Here is a 19,387-nt window from a genome sequence, read left to right on the forward strand (position 1 = left end):
GCTGCGCTGTCTTGAGCCAAAATTGATGGTTGCAGGCTCCTGCATCATTTACTCTTTGCTCCTTGCTCCTTCCTCGACTCCCGCTGCACCTCACAATCTAAATCTAATCTCGGTCGTGTTCCCAGCCTCTTACCAGCACAACCACCACCAAACACTCCCACCACCATTCTCAAGCAACGTCCACCTGGCTCCAGCACCATACGCGTCGTTGCCTTATTCTGCTTTGTGGCCTTCTCATCCGAGCCTTGCCGACGTCCGTTCTGGTCTGAATGCAGTCCTAGGACGCGTTGTAGGCCAAGACACGTCTGAGCAGCCGCCCTCCCCTTTGCTTGTCATCCTCTGGCCAGCCTCCCGCCCTCCCTCCCCCTTTCCCTCTTATTCTCAACCATGCCACTGCGACAATCCCTCCTCAATTTCTACAGACTCGGGGGCCCAGCGTATGGATCTAAACCCACCCCCGAGACCACTCTATCAAATACCCGTCCTCCCATAGAACGCGTCGACACTACCATGTCCACCGAAGACGATCCAGATACTATCGTGGTGGCTAGCCCTCCTCTGCGACAACTACCTACTCCCTCAGAAAGCTCTCTCGATGTCTCCATCATGGATGCTCAGGTAGTCAGCATGAAACATGTCCCAAAGGGCCGAGCCAGACGCGTGACCAAGAACACGCTGATGTGTGAGAGCACCGATCTACTCGTTGAAGACGCGGACGACCAATTTCTGGCAAACCGCACTGTCAGCGGAGAGACACTGGTCAATATGGACAATGCCAGCCAGTCAACCTTGATCAAAGAAGGCATTGCTGCCCTTGACCTCCCATGGACCATGGGGGACATGTTCCCTAAGGGCGATAAACACTTCCCCGCCTCGCTTCATAGCCCCGACCGAAATTCTACCTTTTATATCAAGGACGAGGAAGAGACCGAAGAAGAAAAGGCAGAGCGTCTTGCCCGAGCCGCAGCCCGAAAGGCCAAGATGGCGGAAAACAACAAGATCTGGGAGGCCAAGAAGAAGGCTGCAGAGAAGCATGCCTCTCGAAGATCCTCGCGTATCCCTGTCCTGAGCAGGGCATCGGAGCTTGTGTCGGGCATTGCATCTACCGTGCTGGGCAAGAGAAAGGACAGATCCCAGGAGAAAGCAACTCAACAGACGGCCGAAGCAGCCGAACCTGATGCAAAGAAACGGCGAGTTAGCCAGGTGGAGACGCTCGCTGAAGAACCCGTCCAGCCCAAGGCTGCCACCCGCCGACGAGAAAAAAGGTGGCTGTCGGCTGGTCTCTTTGTCGGACAGGTCAGATCTTTTGATGTGCGTCGCTCGGGAAGCAAGAACAAGCGCCAGAGCGTCGAGGCTCCACCGCCAGTCGTGGAGAACAAGTTATTTCCCATGCCCATGTACGCCGGCGAACGTCTCCTGCAGAATGGCCGGGATTTTAAACTACCCTTTGATATCTTCTCCCCACTCCCCGCCGGGCAACCCAAGCCTGACGAATGGAGAAAGGTCAACAAGAACGTGTTTGTGGGTGATGCTGCTCAAGAATGGCGTGTATCCAAGTACATCGAGGACTCGACCTGCACGTGCACCCCTGAGACTGGCTGCGACCAAAACTGCATGAATCGGTACATGTACTACGAATGCGACGGCCGCAACTGCAACCTCAAGGCCGAGGAGTGCGGCAATCGCAATTTTGAGAATCTAAAGGAGAGAGTTAAGAAAGGAGGCAAATATAATATTGGCGTCGAGGTCATCAAAACCGAAGATCGCGGATATGGTGTCAGAAGCAATCGTAGCTTTGATCCAAACCAGATCATCGTGGAGTATACTGGCGAGATCATTACTCAAGAAGAGTGCGAGCGCAGGATGAAGTCCATGTACAAGAACAACGAGGTGAGTTTCATGGTCCCAACTTGGCCAAATGGTCGACTGACCATTTTGCAGTCATATTACCTGATGCTGTTTGATCAAAACATGATCATTGATGCCACTCGGGGCTCAATTGCACGCTTTGTCAACCACTCGTGTGATCCCAACTGTCGCATGGAGAAATGGACCGTCAACGGCAAACCCCGCATGGCTCTATTTGCCGGCCATCGTGGCATCGTGACCGGAGAAGAACTGACTTATGATTATAATTTCGACCCATACTCGCAAAAGAACGTCCAGGAATGTCGATGTGGGGCGGACAACTGCAGGGGGTTCCTGGGTCCGCGCCCGAAAGAGGGACGAAAACAAACCAGTCCAGAAGAGGACACCAAGAAGCCTGGCAAACTGGCTGGTGTCAAAAGGAAGATTGCTAGTGCCATTGAGGAGGGCACCACCCGTATCGCCAAAAAGGCCAAAATTGGTCCCTCCAAGGCCAAGGCGAAAGTGTATAAATCTACGGCAGCAACGAACACCGACCTCAAAGTCCGCAAGATCCGGCTCATCAAGAAAGCGGTCTCACGCAAGACTAGTACCGCGACAGCCAGTACACTGGTGCGTCGCCCATCCAAGTTGAAACAGCTAGTCACTATTGCTAAGGGCAAGACCGGCAAGACGGTTAGTCGAACAAAGGGCGCCAACAACAGGGTGGTATCAACTTCGTCGGCCACTGCACTCCTTGGTAAGAACAAGGGAACACCGAAGAAAGGCGCCGCCAAGCCGATTCAACGATCTTCGAGTATTCGAGACAAGGCTTCTAGCGTCAAAAGCCGGGTGGTCAGGACAGTGAAAGGGGCCCCAAGTGGCCGGAGCAGGACGATCCGTCCCATTGAAGATATGGTGGATGAAGAATAAACGGGCCACGATGGGTGACGACTGCTGGGGAACACTATAGAAATGAACTTTCATCTGCGATATGGGCTTCCCTGAGATGCTGCCCATTCTGGCTTTTTCAGCAGCGTTGCATATTGGACTACCTCGGAGTTTTTTTGCGTTATGGATCTCTTCCGCTGGTGTGAGTTACAGGATTCCTTGTCTGATGCCAACGGCCCACCATTGTGGTCCGGCGGATAAAGCATCTTCAACGGTGATTTGCTGCCTCGGCTATTGTCAATTGATAGCCAATCAAATTCCGAGCTGCGCATCCTCTTCTCCACGTCATTACTCCCCCTCGCGACATTCCTTCATTCGACTACTCCACCCGCCATCCACTGCTATCAGCTCTGGCGCCGGAGATGACCTCTCGACTGGCAGCCCCCATGCGGAGAAGACTGGGTATATCTCAAATCCTCAAAGGGCGAAAGCGAGGGTTGACAATATCTGAACCTCAGTACTTTTCAAGCACTTGGTATCAACGCAGATAGCCACATCACCGACACACTGTAGTGAACCCCAAGCCACCGCCATGGCCAACGACGCAGCATCAACGTCGCCCTTTTCCAACATCGTCTCCAAGTACCGACCAGATCTCAAACCTTACGAAGAATTATACAAATACTATCATGCCAATGGCGAATTGTCAACCCAGGAAAAGGAAACTGCTGCCCACATTACCAAGAAGTTGCAGTCACTGTCGTCCGACCTTGAGATCCGGACTGGCATAGGAGGACATGGTCAAATTGCTATCCTTCGCAACGGCCCAGGCTCAACCATTCTGCTCCGCGCCGACATTGACGCCTTGCCCATCAAGGAGAAAACAAATCTCGAGTATGCTAGCACCAAGACCCAGCTGGACGTTGACGGCGAAGTCAAGCCTGTTATGCACGCATGTGGTCATGATTTCCACATCACCTCTTTGCTTGCCGCCATCGAGACGCTTCTCGCTGCGCGTGACACCTGGAGTGGCACCATTGTCTTCCTCTTCCAACCCGCGGAAGAGCGAGGGTGTGGTGCGCAAGCCATGGTTGATGACGGCCTTTACGATGCCAAGAAGCATGCTTGTCCGATCCCTGACGTGGTGTTGGGTCAACATGTCTTCCCACTGGCAGCGGGCACCACAGGACTTCGACCTGGCCCTTTGATGTCGGCCGCCGACAGTTTCAAAATCACCATCTTTGGCCACGGCGGCCACGGTAGCATGCCACATGGGACGATCGATCCCGTCGTCATTGCCAGTTATATCGTCGTGCGCCTACAGTCTATTGTCGCCCGAGAAGTCCCCCCTGATGAGACCGCCGTCGTCACCGTCGGCGCTCTTCAAGCTGGAAGCACTGAGAATGTCATTTCTGATGAGGCCGTCATCAAAATCAATATCCGCACTGTTACCGTGGAATGGCGGGAGAAGATCCTTGCCAGTGTGAGGCGCATCGTCAATGCTGAGTGCGTAGCTGGCAACTGCCCCAAGGAACCCACTATTGAGCCCACCAGTTCATTCCCATTGACCATCAACGACGCTGAGACCTCGGCCAAGATCAACAAGGCCTTTACTTCATACTTTGGCGATACTCATATCCCAGATTTGAAATCCGTGTTGGGCTCCGAGGATTTTGGCATCCTCGGCTCCCATATCAACAAGCCTTACTGTTTCTGGTTCTTTGGTGGTCACGATCCCAAAATATTTGAGAATAGCAATAGCCAACACGCGGTCCCGGTTAATCATAACCCATACTTCGCCCCCATCATTCAACCTACACTAAGGACTGGGGTTGATGCTCTGACGGTGGCAGCATTGACTTATCTCGGGAAATAAAAGCATAAAAGCTGTTTGCTGTGATCTAGGCCAGAGCTGGATATCCAGGCTAAAGCATGATTTAAATTCCAAGGAAGAAGGAAATGAAGTCAGTGGACAATAGATTGCTTCATTAGCACCGATAAATTTTAGCGAGCTATGGCAATCTCATGAATTTTCCTTCCACCTACTCTCCCCATGTTCAAGTATTGACCCTCCTATTCAATTTTCTTCTCCAAAGCATCCACTCCTCCCTCTAGCCATTGCTTGAGACTCTGAGCCTGCTGTTCATACCAAGAATGCATAGTTTCGCCCTCGACATAACCATTGTGAGGACTGACCAAGACGGCAGATCTCCCATCCACGCCCCAATAGCCATCTCTCCGCCAGGGAGCATCTGATGGCAAGGGCTCAATTTCAAAGACATCCAAGCCTACACCTCTAATCCCACCTCTCTCCAGCACAGCCAACAAGTCTGTCTCATCAATCAATGGACCTCTCGAGGTGTTGACCAAAACAGCATCCTTCTTCATCCACTCGAGCTCCTTCTTGGCCACAATGCCACGAGACCGGTCCGAAAGAACATAATGAACCGACAGAACGTCCGCAGACCGAAAGAGCTCTTCCTTGGACTTTGCCACGACAAAAGAACCGGGTGACAGACCATTGGCTTGAGCTAGTTCATCGGCTCGCTCCTGAGTCAGACTCGAGCTCCATGCAAGGATATTCATGCCGAAGCCCAGTTTCCCGGTGACGGCGGCCTGGGCACCCAGACGACCGAGGCCTAGAAGACCCAGAGTCTTGCCCCCAAGACTAGATATCAGGCCAGGCTGCCAGCCGTCTGGCGTCGACTTGATACTTGCATCGCTCGCCACGATATTCTTCACCAGACCCAGAATCAACGCCCAAGTCTGCTCGTTGGTCGCATCGTAGCCCTTGACCATGTTGGGCTTATGTCCTGTGCCCACCACGGTGATCGACAACTCCTTGGCTGCCGCTAGGTCGATCGCCGCATTGCGCATCCCCGTCGTCAGCAACACCCGCAGCTTAGGCAGTGCCGCGAGCACGCTACGTGGGAACCGTGTGCGTTCCCGCATCGACGCCACCACCGTGTACGGTTCAAGTCGTGCGACCAACGCCGCATGACCCTCCTCCGTCCGTGTATTCAGTGTTGTCGCATAGTTGGACACCTGAACATGAGGGTATTGAATGATGACTTTCTCGAAATGTTCGTTGGCAATCCCCGCATAGTCGTCTAAGATTGCAACCCGGATCGTTTCCTTGCTGTCGTCTGCAGACATGGCGATGAGTGGAGTGGTGAATGCTGAGGCTCTTGGTACTATGACTTCTTCAAGACCGTGATGCCGCTATAAATATCCAGAAACGAATTCTGACTCGAATATAGATCCTGACAAACCATATCCACGGCAAATGGTGCTCTATCCGAGGACAATCCACCACAGCGAAAGCCTCCCACGCACGCCATCTGACTATTAGTCATCTGAAATAAAAAGTCACGTGATATATATTTCCTCCGCTTGTCGGAGGTACGTTGACATCAATCCTGGACAATTCTCAACAAAGACGACACTCAGAAAGGTGATGGTTATGATATGTCATATTATATCTACTTTTATTAGTGACCATTTCGTCCTTCTATCTTAATTATACATTTTCTCCACGGGCAGTGCGAAGGGGGAGCACCCTTAAGCCGTCAGCATTCTGATCGTGACGATACTCTTGTCATGGCGAGCATTTCTTTCAAGGTGTGTTTCTGGCCACCACCCTCTGAGGAGTCTTCTTCTTCGTCGTTGTCTTCCACGCGATACCCGGGGTTGTTGGTTCTTGCAACCTTAGGTAAGTAAGGCGCAGGACGGTATGGGGTTACCTGATCTTGCGGTTTCAAATCTGAATTTGAGCTATCATTACTCAGACATGTGATGTGTCTCAGCAACGGCCGAAGAGTGACCATAGAGCCGGCAATGATTCCAATCCCTAGCTCGATCACGCCCCAAATCGAGATAGCAGACATCCCCACAAGGTAGTTGACGGTGAAATCATGATGAATGACAAACACCAGTCGGACAATGGTAAGGCAACTCGCGCTGGACATGGTGTTAGAATGTTTTTCGGGCCTAGCGGGAGGAAGGTACAATGAGGCCGACTCACAAAACACCGAGAGAAAGAAGAATAATCACTGAAATTTTTACCTTCAGCTTCATCTGAAGGCCCCACAACATAACTACCGGGAGGATTGCACACGACCAATCTGTGAAGATAATGACGGCCGACATAAAGTACCCAGTATCGATCCGGGTCGAGATAGACCCACACGATCCCGGGGAGCCCCAGGTTGCCTCGACCGGTTTACACCATACCAGTCTGAGGATGATTGTGGCCAATGAAGCACATGTTGATAGTATTGCGATAAAGTAAAGGCTGTATCTGTGTCTTCGCTGGATGGCGATTCGCAGCAGGCCCGCGGCGATACTGACCTTGACTGGAATGATGGTAATCAAGTATGACATCTCACCGATCCAAACCCACTATCACAAGAATGAGTCAGAGCAAGGAACAGAGGCCGTTTACGATTGGACTATACCTTTCTTCCATCCTGCCGTAATTGAACAGTCAGGCTTGCGTCCGGCTCGCCAAGCCCATAGAAAACAGCTGTGATCACGGTCTGGCAATACCAGGTGTATGCAATCTGGATTGAGAGCGTCAGCGTGTCCAGACATACTATGACCCCTCTGCTTCGACGGCAACTCACCAGCCCAGCCAACATCAACCAGTCGTCAGTGCCCACCGCCTTGATCTTCCGTCGAGCAATGAACCGCATGGTGACGACAAGCCAGGTCAACGGGATGAACGTGATTGCCATAGCAAGGTTGGCCTTGGCCCAGCTCGTCGTTGGCGTGATAGCCATGTCAGCTACATCGAGCAATTTGCACGCTCACCCCGCCGTGCCGCAAAGCCAGAAAATGATGGTTCTCAACAGAGCAGCTCATAACCGGACGGGCCAAGGCGTACAAGATATAACCAGTCGAACCACGCAAGGACGGGCGAGTTTATTTTATGAGCCTTCCCTCAGGTCTTCTTTTTTGGATTCCATGGAACTTGGCATTACATTAAAGACCATATCTGTGGCAATGGACATGAGATCGATTGCCTTAGTAGCCGCCACAACAAGAAGATTCCACGTACTCCGTAGGCACCTCTACTGAGAGGGCGACTAAGGTATTGGATCTAGGCCGATGCTTGACCATGTTCATCGAAACCTTGAAATTTTGTTATCTCACCTGAAGAGGTGCAACAGCGTGCTGATAGCATTTTTTAGACGGTAACTTAGAAGTGACCTTTCCCTGGTAGGGAGGTCAATTGAGACAGAGTTCGGCTCTGGCAGCAAATGCCGCTTTGCACAGACACTTTGAAGGCTCTTGCAAGTCCAGGTCTTGATACAAGTATGACAAGGCACTCTTGGCAATATGGCCAATGCGTTCGAACGCGCGTGAATCGTGGGACCAAGTCCAAGGTACTATTGAAGTTATTAGCATCTGCGAACCGAATTGGCCTGAATGTCTGGGTCTGTGAGACCCAGTGATGGGGTACGATCTGGCCCTAAGCATTTCCTAAGCCCGTTTTCACACGGGACGCGCGCCCATTAGCTTCTACAATGATGAGGCTGTGTCCGGAGTAGATCCGAATTTGGTTAAAACAACTTCTCGATCTTTATGCGCTGCTCGATTGAAGTAATGAAAATGTTGATGCTCAACCTCTATAGGATCAAGCAGTCTTATCATCACCGAGAATTCTAGGGTGAACTTGCGTAGGCTAGGCCCTCTGGTATCTCTCCATACATCATAAACTGTCGTCATTCTTGATCTGGACCTTGATTGCACCGCTCTTGGGATCACTCGCCGTTTTGAAAGCCTCCACCGCATCTCTGAGGTTGTAGCGATGGGTGACCAACTTATCCAGCTTGATAACACCACTCTCGACTAGACGGATTGCTTTTGGCCACGTGTTGCAGTATCGGTATTGGTATTGTAGGTCAATCTCTTGTGTGCTCAAGCGCATGAATGGGACCTTCATCTCATTCTTGCCCACGCCAATGATGAAAACTTTGCCTCCAAATTTCATGCTCCAGATGGCACTGGCCACGCTGGATTCCACACCCGTGCACTCAATGGCGATCCGGGGTCTGATCCCACCAAATGCCTTGATAATTCCATCTGCAGTCTCTTCAGCCGATTTAGCCGACGGGACCTGAAATGTCTTGACACGGGGAACGAGCGATTGGGCAAATGCCAACCGTCCAGGGTCAATGTCTGTGACGACTATCGGGGTGGCGCCGGCTGCAGCCGCGCAAAGGAGTGAGACCAAACCTATGGGACCAGCGCCAGCAATCAAAGTTGGGTCACCGAGTTTGAGGCCGGCACGATCAATTCCAGCCAGAGCGACAGACAAAGGTTCCAGCAGGCTACCATCCTCGAAACTCATGTCTCCGATCTTGTGGCACCAAACTGCCGGGTGTTTGATATATCTCCGGAGTAATCCATCGACTGGGGGTGTGCTCAAAAATTCGACACTCTCACATCCATTGTATCTTCCTGTCAGACATGGTTCACACTTGTAGCAGGGGATATTGGGTTCAATTGCGACGCGGTCGCCAGGTTGGAGATCTTTGACAGATGGATGCACTGCCAGAATCACCCCGGCGGACTCGTGACCGAGGATATGGTCAGCCTCGACAATCATGGGACCAATGCATCCTGCGTGCCAGAAATGAACGTCAGAACCACAAATGCCTGTTGACTTGACTCCCACATAGACTTCTCCCTCGCCGAGATCGTAGCCTGCCTCCACTTGCTCTGCCGTTGGCGAAGCCTCAGCGACCCATAAATCATGTTTTGGATTCGTGTACACGCCAATGTTGGACTTCAATGACTGGGCGTTTAGAAAAGTCGAAGTCTTAGCAACCGACACAGTAGTGGTGTTGGTGACCGACATGATCGACTTCTCTTCAAGGCGACGCAATGTCGATGCTGAGTCAGCGACACAACAGAACGAGGCTAGCCGATTGCGGACAAGATTTGATGAAGCGGCGGCAGGAGGGAAGCGACAAGTCGAAATGAGGAAGGTCCGGTGCGGGGTAATGACTGAATTCACAGATCAGGAAGGTGGCTTGAAGAAGGAAGAGAGAACAATGGAGGAAAGAGCGATGCTACCCGGCCGCCGCAAGTATTTGTTCTATGATTTATGAATCAAAAGAGAGTGCAAAGAGTGGTCAGGGCCATGGTTGATATTTGAATGGATTGTGCCGTCAACGAAACAGTTACATTCAAAATCAAGCTGTCCTCGGATCGTTGCCTGTTCCAGAGTTTGAGGCCTTGAGGTTCCCCACACCCTGTTTCACGGGTCGGTGGCGCCCAGCATCCCACAGGAATATTTCCATTTCAGGAATCTTCTCTGGACTCTCTGCCCGTCCTCCGTATCTACCAAGGTAAAACCGACGCTCTAAGGCACCCATGGAAGTGTAAGACGCGATAGCCCCGGCCCACTGGCTATCAATGCAACAAATAGGGCTCGCTGCCTTAGGCCGCAGTCATATCCAACGCCGATAGTCCTTTGGTGTATCCAAATCCATGTCGAAATCCGAGCCTGACTGAGGGCGCCAGCTCATTCTGTCTGGGTTTGTACGAGAGCCCTCGCTATCGCTATAGTCCCGCATTTCAACGTCTTCATCTGGGCTTGGTCGAGGAAAGATTGGGTTGCTTGTAGGACGAGAAGAGGTTGGGTTACTTGTAGGACGAGGAAAGATTGGGTTGTTCGGTGGTCGCATAGATGGGTTGTTACTTCGAGATGAACTAGGTCTGTCGCTGACCGTGGTCCTGGGTTGACTTGAAGATCTTGCTCTCTGTGGTGCCCCATGCCCTTGCTCAGGAACTTTCTCAGGTTTCTTCTCAGAAGGCTCCTTCCAAGTATTGTTACACTTGGGACAATATGGGTCATAAAGATCTCCGTTCACCAGGACATTTCCACGATTGAAATCCGGGCACCAAGAATCAGCACCAGTGTTTTTGGCTCCCTTTCGGAATCTAGTGCACTTATCTTCGACCACCAGCGTGCCATGTTTCTGCTTCTTTTGGCAGTTTTTCCAAATCTTCCATTGGATTCTCTTACACATCTTGATTTGGCTGAAGACTCTGTGTCACTTTGCTAAAGTATGACCTTGCTGTGAGTTTTCTCGTGAGAAATATGTCAAGAAATGAGCAATTTCAGGTTCGGATTGTATATACTTATATATATATATATACTTCCTAGAGGAGTCAGATAGAACCTCACTGACTCTTCCTGGACCATTCAGGTCAAACCGCCAACATCAACACCTTCTCTCGAGTGACACTTCTACACCAGTAGGGAGTTGGTCCGGTGACAAAATCTTACCCACTAACCGATCAAGCGTTTGTTGTATTGACACGGTCGACTGTGATAGACTACGAACGTTGACCAATTTGTTCGTTCAAGTCGCATGATGAGCGATTCTGATTGTCTCTCAAAATTTAAAGGACCATTCTGAGAAGGTCACTATCATTAGATTTCTGATCGTCATTTTCGACCACAAATCGATCTGTTGCAACCATCGAATGACCACCGATTGGTCTATATCGATACTCTCGATAGGAGATACTCTTTGATCATGTGCGGCCAACGAATTACGACGTATTTCGAAAAATGCCACCTTCGAGAGAAAGATTCCGACGGACATATAACCCGGAAAGGCCATGTCTTCGTCGAAGTTCATGACAGGTGCGGCTCTACTATGTGCACCCCACGAAATATCGTGGAGCGCTTGAATACTCACAGGGAATGTCCATACTGTGAGAAACAAAAGCATCATGACGAGCGACTATCACATCATGATAGAAAACATCATGACAGGAGACATCACGACAGGAGACACCACCATGAGAGAAAACACCATGCTAGCTCTAAAGAGGACAAAGCTCCAGCAGATTCGACGGGCGAAACTTCCACTCAATAAACACGATGCGTCTCTGCTTAGAAACAGTCTCGTTATATGTATAATAGCAGGTAAATAGATACCACCCATCTACCTACCTCCCATAGCCAAGATGTTACTATTATCAGAAACTCTTTTTCTCCATCATTCAATGTCCTGGTCTATTTGAATAAAACAGATAGCGTAGATTTCAGTTGTTGGGCCTATAACTTATGGACAATTTCTAGAATTCTCAAAGCACTCTAGGCGTAAACCGGTCTTGGTGGTAGCAAGATGGGGTACTCATCCTAGCTTTGCACAGGAACTTTAGTTCCGAGTTATGATCGTTGATACTTGGAAGAACACTTCCACGCAAAATCATATCTTCAGTTGTTGGGTCCCCAGTTTGCTCGTTCGAATCCCAACCATGACTCAGAGGCCGTGTTTGAGATGTGTGAGTCTGAAGTTCTCCAGAAATCTTTTCGATGACGGAAAGTGTCATCGATGCAAACGGTCATTCCGTCCTATATAAGCACGTTGAAGATCTCATAGACCTAAGCCTGTCTTTTTAACGTCACAAACAACGATTGAATAGTCTATCGATTCCAACATTCCGAAGCAATTTAGAAGGCCTCGTCGTATCCAAAGCTTGAACGCACTTTACACTGACCTAAATGTGTAAGAAAAAGATCACCACCAAGTGGAAGCGCTGCCGCATCAGAACACTTCACCCAGTAAATGACCATAAATTCGTTGATCTGATCAATCCTTGCCCCTTGAAGGGAGTGGAGTGCGCCATCCCCCATGAGGAAGAGAAGTTGATCACTGATGAGGAGTGTCCTTTCTGCGTAAGTCAACAACTTCCCTCTTCTATCGTTATGCACGTCTCTAAATCAACCTGCTCCACAGGACAAAAATAGGAAGATGCTAGAAAGAGCCGCCAATACTGGTTCCCATAGAACCGGTGCAATGGACCATGTAACGTAGGCTGATTCTGACGGAGACTTCAGAGCGCCGTGAGAGTTCAAATGGGCATTGGCGTTTGCTCAGTGTGAATTCTTACGAGATACTCGAATTTTGCCAGGAATGTTCAATTGACCCTCTAATCTGGTTCTCAGAACTTCGGTAGAGGCTTGAGCAATGATTACTAGGTACCTACCTAGTAGATTTAGCATACTATCCATTCGCCATGAACATTTTTTAAAGTCGTAGGAATTCGTTGTCGTTGGCCAAACCCTCCTCACGTCATGTGGTGCATCTGATTCGTCACCGTCATCGGTGTGGAAGCTCGCGGAGAATAGGTAGCTGGAATTCGTATAGACTACTCCAAACCCCTGCCAGACACCAGACGAGATGACTTGTCTGCCGGGTGGCACTTGAACAGAGTAGCCAGCTCACTATCGCTATTTTCACCCCCTACGTTGGAATGCATTCGTTTGAGTGACAACTCCAACCAGTACTAATACCAGCATAACTTCAGCTTCCAAAGGATGTTCCCGGTGATTCATACCATGCATTCGAACCTTCGATCTACGCCAAAGTGGCCCTGTTTTGAATAGGACACCACGATCATTCATTGGTTCAATCCCTCTACCTCTTTCGGACACGCATCAACGGCCAACCTTCTCTCCACCAGAATGTGTGTTGAAGAAATTAGAACCACATGGGAGTCCTGCCCCTTGAAGAACTCCAGACAACATGTTCGGAAAGAGCGGGTCGACCCTTGTGATAAGAAGGACACATGTGTTCCAAGCACGGTCTCCTTGATTGTGAACAAAGTGGATGAATGTCCATTTTGTGGGAAAGCTCGCAGTCGGGGTCAAGCCCGGATGAGAAGCCGGAAATTCCTTTTGCGAGAGGTGCTTGGGAGATAGAATCAGATCAGGTTCGTGATAGGTGAGGTGTTGTTGATGTGAAACAAAGAGGGCATAGCTGAGCGCTGGTTGGCGGACTCTGGAAAGATTGAGCACTTTCGTCGAGGAAGGATTCCAAATTCCGGTATCATACTCTAAACCATACCTGTTTGACTTCAACATCTATCGCAGTCTATCAAGAATTGGAATTCGACAAACAACAGCAAGTGTTGTCTGTGGTGTTTATGAGATTATAATGGGTCTTCTACCTGTTGGGTCTTGAGTTGAACCTGGGAATCTAAAGAGTGATCCAGGACATTGCCAGGCTACAGCCCAGACAAGATACCCCTAACCCCAACTGCGGTAGACTTAATATTTCTAGGCCATTTCATCAAGAGAAGATCGGAAATATTGGTTGATTCGGCTTTCAGCGGTGCTTGACTGTTTACGATAGGCAGCCAAACTGAATGTAAAGAAGAGGGAGAGCGTGCTCATCCTTCGTCTTTGGTGTTTTTCTGACTCGTCTCAGCATTGATAGTTGATGCACTGAAATGCGGCTTGTAATTGGATCAGATTGAAATACCGGGGAAATGACTGACATGCTGACTCTCTGAGGCGGTCGTACTGGGTTGAATTGGGGTGTCTTGCCGTCAGACTCAAGTTGCACGATGCAAACCGAGATTCACAAACAAACGATATCCTCAGGTTCACAACTATAAAGGGCCCCTTCATCACCTCAGTATCTTGGAAAGGTGTAGCATATGCGTTATCGAGAGAAACGACTAGAAAGGCTTATAATTATCATAAACCACAAGATCCAGATCATCATCCAAGGCAACCAACATGTGTGAAATGCATATCAAGACATATTTCCAGGAATGCAAACTGCGAGGAAAGGAGCTGCCCAAACACTTAGAGCGAAAAGGACATCGGATTACTCGACCCATAAATCCTTGCAATGGTCGATTCTGTTATCCCGGACGCATCGTGGAGGTGCTTGAGAAGTTCAACAAATGTCCTGAATGCAGCGACGATGAATTCACAGACGAGCTAAGGCGCGAGGCCCGACAAGATACCGGCCAAGAGTATCAGGACATCCAAAGGGTGAAATACAATAAATGATCCATTGGAACGGTTTTTCGACTCTGCAGTTTAGACCGAATGATACTATATTGTTACGGAGTGCCTCGGGGCAGGGGCCGGGAGGGAGGTCCAGGCTGAGATGTGGTCGAGTCTACCTACCTAATCAACTCCCGCAGTATTCGATTTGAGGTGGGCAGATATCTCTTTGAGATAGTGTCCTAGCTTTTAGCTAGATCGGATGTGTTGTTGTCAATGATAATTGGAGACTGATTCATCAGAGCTAGGTAACTGGCTTTGGACGAGATCGGCAGCATACGTGCAATCCTATCAATGATAAAGATCTAGCACGCCGAAATATGATTGAATGAATACCGAATGTCATTCCAATGCCTCAAAATCTTTCTCAGTCTCTCTGTAAGTAGCACGATTCGCAATACGATGAGTGCATATGTGGAAAAGGGAACCCATTGTTCTCTTTTGGTGAGATCGCCCCCTTGCCAAACGCAGCCTTGCGTGACAGGGTGGAGTTCCCGCTTCCCGTTTTGGGACTAATTAAAACGCCGTTTTCGGCTCTTCGACGAAGACTACATCGAGGTGCAGCGTCCGCAATGATGAGGTTTGGTATGAGCTCACCAACGCGGAGATGGCGCTTCTCCAACATGAGAACGATTGGAACCTCGAAGATGCAAACGCAGCAATCGAGCAAATGATGACTTGTATGCCTGGAAGAGATGATGACGAGCCTGGACCAGCGGACAAATTGAGGAGTCGGATGATGCTAGTGCGACAAAAAAAAGGGGCATTCTCAGTAAATCGAACTTGATTTCAGAGGCTTTACCTCTTATTCTTTGAGTCGTGGTTGTTGTTCGCTGGTACCATGGCCTTTCCCATCAGGCACTTACCCTCCCTCTAGTCTAGTAAATGAGCATCGACCTATGTCAGAGAAGAAGACAAAGACATCCTGAATATGGTCCGAGGACACTCTGATCCTCAATTGTTAGTCGATATTTCTATTTGCATCCATCAAGAGGAGGACAAAGGCATACAAGGATCTGATGAATCGATACATGCAAAAATAGGATTATATAATCATCTCGGTCCACTTTCCCCATATGCCAAGACACCCGTACTTGCCGTGGGGTGGGTGGGCCACGGGTGACATTTTCACCAGTTGCACCTGCCACCTCATGCATGTGCACCAGAGACCAATGACAACGAAGGAATAAACTGCTGACGTGCCTTCCTCCTCATCCCTTTGGGTGGGGGAATGTATATCCGAGTAACTCACAGCATCAGGCGCCTCAGTTGGTCAATCAAGTCAGTCCACTTGATCACACATGTGGCGTTTGCACGGTCAGCAGTGATGATTAACGAGCGGTCACAGTAGTGAATGTGCTGCCATTTCCCATCTCCTGGATTTGTCGTGCGTCTGGTATGAGCATGAGCATGCCAAAGACCCTTTTCACCTCGTGTTTACGCACTCGATCTTCTCTCCCAATTCATTCTGGTCGTTTAATATACCTGACACCCCACCCCCACGTTCGGAGGGTAAGCAGCAGAACTCAACCCTGTCGCTTGCCATCGTTGTCGAGTGTACATCGTCAACATTGTGGCCTTGAATCTGGTCGACCAGGAGTCCAGAGGTATTTGACTACGACGAGCTCGACGTCAGCAACAGCAACTCCAACCACCAACATGTCTCGCCGTGCACCAGTCAATGCCCAGAGCGTGGATGCACCGCTGACAATGTCGGCGACGTTCCTCGTCCTATCTGTGGCGGAAGGAGACGACGCCATCTCAACAGTGCGCTCGACCTTGGCTAGTGTCGCCGACTTGATCAAGAATGTATCCATCCGAGATTCTAGTGCACAATTTGCCGCAACCGTGGGGATTGGCAGTCGTATCTGGGATCGACTGACGAACAAGCCTCGACCGGCGGAATTGCATCCGTTTCGGGAGTTTAAAGGCAACAAGCACACCGCGGTGTCAACACCAGGTGATCTCCTCTTCCACATCCGGGCAGACCGTCGAGACCTGTGTTTCGAGTTCGAAAAGCAAGTCATGGACCTGCTTGGTGATGCGGTGAAAGTCGAAGATGAAACCGTTGGTTTCCGATACTTTGACATGCGCGATCTATTGGGATTTGTCGATGGGACAGCAAATCCAGTTGGTCCGGACGTGCCTGAAGCGGTACTGGTGGCCGAGGGAGATAACCTAGGCTTGGATGTCAGCGGTAGTAGCTCCATTGGCGGCAGCTACGTCGTGGTACAGAAATATCTGCATAATCTAGGCGGGTGGAAGAAGCTAGGAACCGAAGGCCAGGAGTCGGTGATTGGACGGACCAAGTTCGACAACGTGGAGCTGGATGATGCCGACGACGACAAGCAGAAAGCACACAAGACGCTTGCCACGGTCGAGCAAGATGGCGTCGAATACGACATCCTTCGTGATAATATGCCCTTTGGCTCGCCTGGGTCTACCGAGTACGGCACCTATTTCATAGGCTACTCGCGCCGTCTCTGGGTCACGGAGAAAATGCTCGAGCGCATGTTCATCGGCGACCCGCCAGGTCTTCATGATCGTATTCTCGACTATTCCACTCCAGTCACGGGCTCAACCTTTTTTGTTCCTTCGCTGGCGTTTCTGGATGGTTTGGGCGATGATTGATATATATAGTATCAATGGCTTTGATGTACGATGTGACATTATGCCTAATGGCACACAAGAATCTTAGGTCTTATACTTTGGCTAGAGACACAGAACGAACATGTGGCGGAAACTAGGGGCGAAATGCACATAGGGAAGGGTATATCTCGAATTTGAATCATCGTGATGAACATTACGTGGAGGTATGGCCAATCTATTCCAATTTCAATCTCGCATCACACCTGTCGTGGCCGCATATTGTTGCAGCCGCAAGACACCTACCAGGTAAACGACTCCTCGTTGAAATCGATGCGTGCAACATCAAGATTATCTCGTACCGCAGCGCGGACCTCATCGGCCAAAGCACCAGGACCACAGACACTGACCATCATAGCGCCGATTCGCTGAGGAATGACCTCTTGCAAAATAGCCTGGGGATCGGCACGACCTTTGAGCACTTGCATGGTAGCCTTGTTCTTCTTCTCGTTGATGACCCTCGTGGGTCTACTGGCGTACACTCGAATCGACAAGACTTCACGTCGGCCTTCCATGTTGAGGAGCTCGGTCATCCAAGCCTTGACCCATTCCATGGGATCGGTGTCTCGGATGGACCAGACCAGAACGATCTTGCGGGTCGCCACTGTCTGCGATCGAGCGCCTTTCAGGAGCTGTCGAATCTGAATCAGGTGGTGGGTGATACCACCACCACCAGCGAACATGACCACAGTGCCGTATGATATCATCGAGTCGTGGCCTGCATAAGGTCCCTCAAGAAAGCCACTCAGTTGCAGCCGCTTGTTCTCGGCTGCAAATGCTCGGTCATACAGGGTCTTGGTCATCCCCGACCGAGCACAGATAATGAGAGAAACTCTCGTGGGTTCTTTATTGACGGCGAGGTTGGTGCGCGTAGACTGACGCTCCAGCTGGTCCAGAGTCTCAAACTCTTTAGGTGGTGCTTCCAGTTCAGGTGGTGCGATCAATGGATCCGACTCTGCATTGGTCCATGCCACAGAGAAAGGATGTGACATCCATTGAGAGATTGCGGGAATGTAAGCGTAAACATGACTTCCTGGTCGGATGGTCACATGTCGTGGCAGTTGGAAAGTAACTCGACAGGCATTGGCTGGTAAAGCCTCGACTGTGCAGGTGGTCCTACCGCCACCTCGAGAATGGTTCAAGTGGATAATCCGCGCGACTCTCCAAAGACGATCTCCGAACCAAAAGAGGCAAGCCGTCAGGATGAATGGGAAAGCGGGAAGCATCTTGCTAGCGACATGAGCGTAGGTGCCAACCAGGGCGAGGAAGCCCAGAGTTTGATGGAGGTGAAGGAAGGTTTCGTAGAAGGCGTGGCGAACAGGAGATGGAGAATGGACGGCCAAGCCGACCATGCCTATAAGGCCAACTAGACCAAATTGCAGAAACTTGTTGTTGTGGAAGATTGCGCCGGTGGCATCATCGCCCTTGGCGAGGATATAAGCGGCCAACCATGCAAAGAAATGAATCAAAGCTTCCATGACCACCAGTCTTCCAAGCCATCGATGGAATAAATTGAAGGTGTCGAAACTAACTCGGAGCATTGCAATGGCTGGATTGTTGCGAGCAGCGAGGAGAACTAAAGGGACGCAATTGACGGTCGCCAGGATACCGCTGCGACCGCGCAGTTCGGCGTACAGGCGTCCCTTTTCAGGGGTGTTCCAGTCCAGCATGAGACAGTATACCATGTTGGAGAGAATATAAACCCCGAGCAGTAAAGTGTGAATGCGGCCTGGGATGGTTCCGTAGTTCACGACGCTCGACATCTGAAGTTCACGATTGTGTCTCTTATGCAGCAAAGGTGCATACACCAGATGTTTCTTCAAAAAGGTCCACAATGGAAAATGGTCAAGTGTGTAGTAGGTCTGCTGGGCTGGGGTGGCTGTCATGCAGAAGATGTTTCGGATGTAGGCGACGAAGAGTTGGGCGAGTCGGAGTGCAAAGACCATGCCCACGACCAAGAAAATGGTAAACCACATCATCTTGACCAGTTTGGCATCCTTTGCAAGATCGACTCCTTGAAGTCCCGAGTAGAATGAGCCAGGCACTGTAATGTTGCCCAAATCTGAGCTGTTCATGGGTGGAAAAGGGGTGCTCGGGCTGTCGATGGAGACTGGCAAATTGCCATCAATTCTTTCATCCCTCGGAGTTAGATGAGAGCTTGCCAGTGTCTCGATT

The 19,387-nt window shown here is 50.2% G+C and overlaps 7 protein-coding genes across 7 annotated transcripts; 3 read left to right on the forward strand and 4 right to left on the reverse strand.

The window, feature by feature from the left end:
• Positions 1-375: 375 nt before the first annotated feature.
• PV10_03327 (uncharacterized protein) lies at positions 376-2,778 on the forward strand (the record flags this gene model as incomplete). Its single annotated transcript, XM_016367761.1, has 2 exons — positions 376-1,890; positions 1,942-2,778. The coding sequence occupies exons 1-2, from the start codon at positions 388-390 to the stop codon at positions 2,776-2,778; spliced, it is 2,340 nt and encodes a 779-aa protein (XP_016227279.1). The 5' UTR covers positions 376-387.
• A 550-nt stretch (positions 2,779-3,328) lies between these two features.
• On the forward strand, positions 3,329-4,612 carry PV10_03328 (uncharacterized protein; the record flags this gene model as incomplete). Its single annotated transcript, XM_016367762.1, has 1 exon — positions 3,329-4,612. The coding sequence occupies one exon, from the start codon at positions 3,329-3,331 to the stop codon at positions 4,610-4,612; it is 1,284 nt and encodes a 427-aa protein (XP_016227280.1).
• Positions 4,613-4,784: 172 nt separating this feature from the next.
• PV10_03329 (uncharacterized protein) lies at positions 4,785-6,009 on the reverse strand. The gene has a single exon (XM_016367763.1). It carries the CDS (start codon positions 5,890-5,892, stop codon positions 4,810-4,812), a length of 1,083 nt encoding a protein of 360 aa, XP_016227281.1. The 5' UTR covers positions 5,893-6,009; the 3' UTR covers positions 4,785-4,809.
• A 212-nt stretch (positions 6,010-6,221) lies between these two features.
• PV10_03330 (uncharacterized protein) lies at positions 6,222-7,746 on the reverse strand. Its single transcript, XM_016367764.1, has 4 exons — positions 7,362-7,746; positions 7,194-7,298; positions 6,761-7,137; positions 6,222-6,696 (listed from the first exon to the last, which is right to left on the reverse strand). The coding sequence occupies exons 1-4, from the start codon at positions 7,515-7,517 to the stop codon at positions 6,306-6,308; spliced, it is 1,029 nt and encodes a 342-aa protein (XP_016227282.1). The 5' UTR covers positions 7,518-7,746; the 3' UTR covers positions 6,222-6,305.
• A 468-nt stretch (positions 7,747-8,214) lies between these two features.
• On the reverse strand, positions 8,215-9,874 carry PV10_03331 (L-arabinitol 4-dehydrogenase). The gene has a single exon (XM_016367765.1). The coding sequence runs from the start codon at positions 9,599-9,601 to the stop codon at positions 8,450-8,452; it is 1,152 nt and encodes a 383-aa protein (XP_016227283.1). The 5' UTR covers positions 9,602-9,874; the 3' UTR covers positions 8,215-8,449.
• Positions 9,875-15,908: 6,034 nt separating this feature from the next.
• PV10_03332 (uncharacterized protein) lies at positions 15,909-17,359 on the forward strand. The gene has a single exon (XM_016367766.1). The coding sequence runs from the start codon at positions 15,965-15,967 to the stop codon at positions 17,195-17,197; it is 1,233 nt and encodes a 410-aa protein (XP_016227284.1). The 5' UTR covers positions 15,909-15,964; the 3' UTR covers positions 17,198-17,359.
• A 95-nt stretch (positions 17,360-17,454) lies between these two features.
• Positions 17,455-19,287, reverse strand: PV10_03333 (uncharacterized protein; the record flags this gene model as incomplete). Its single annotated transcript, XM_016367767.1, has 1 exon — positions 17,455-19,287. The coding sequence occupies one exon, from the start codon at positions 19,285-19,287 to the stop codon at positions 17,455-17,457; it is 1,833 nt and encodes a 610-aa protein (XP_016227285.1).
• Between the last annotated feature and the right edge of the window lie 100 nt (positions 19,288-19,387).

This window comes from Exophiala mesophila (genome assembly GCF_000836275.1).
Source record: "Exophiala mesophila strain CBS 40295 unplaced genomic scaffold supercont1.2, whole genome shotgun sequence".
Taxonomy (NCBI): domain Eukaryota; kingdom Fungi; phylum Ascomycota; class Eurotiomycetes; order Chaetothyriales; family Herpotrichiellaceae; genus Exophiala; species Exophiala mesophila.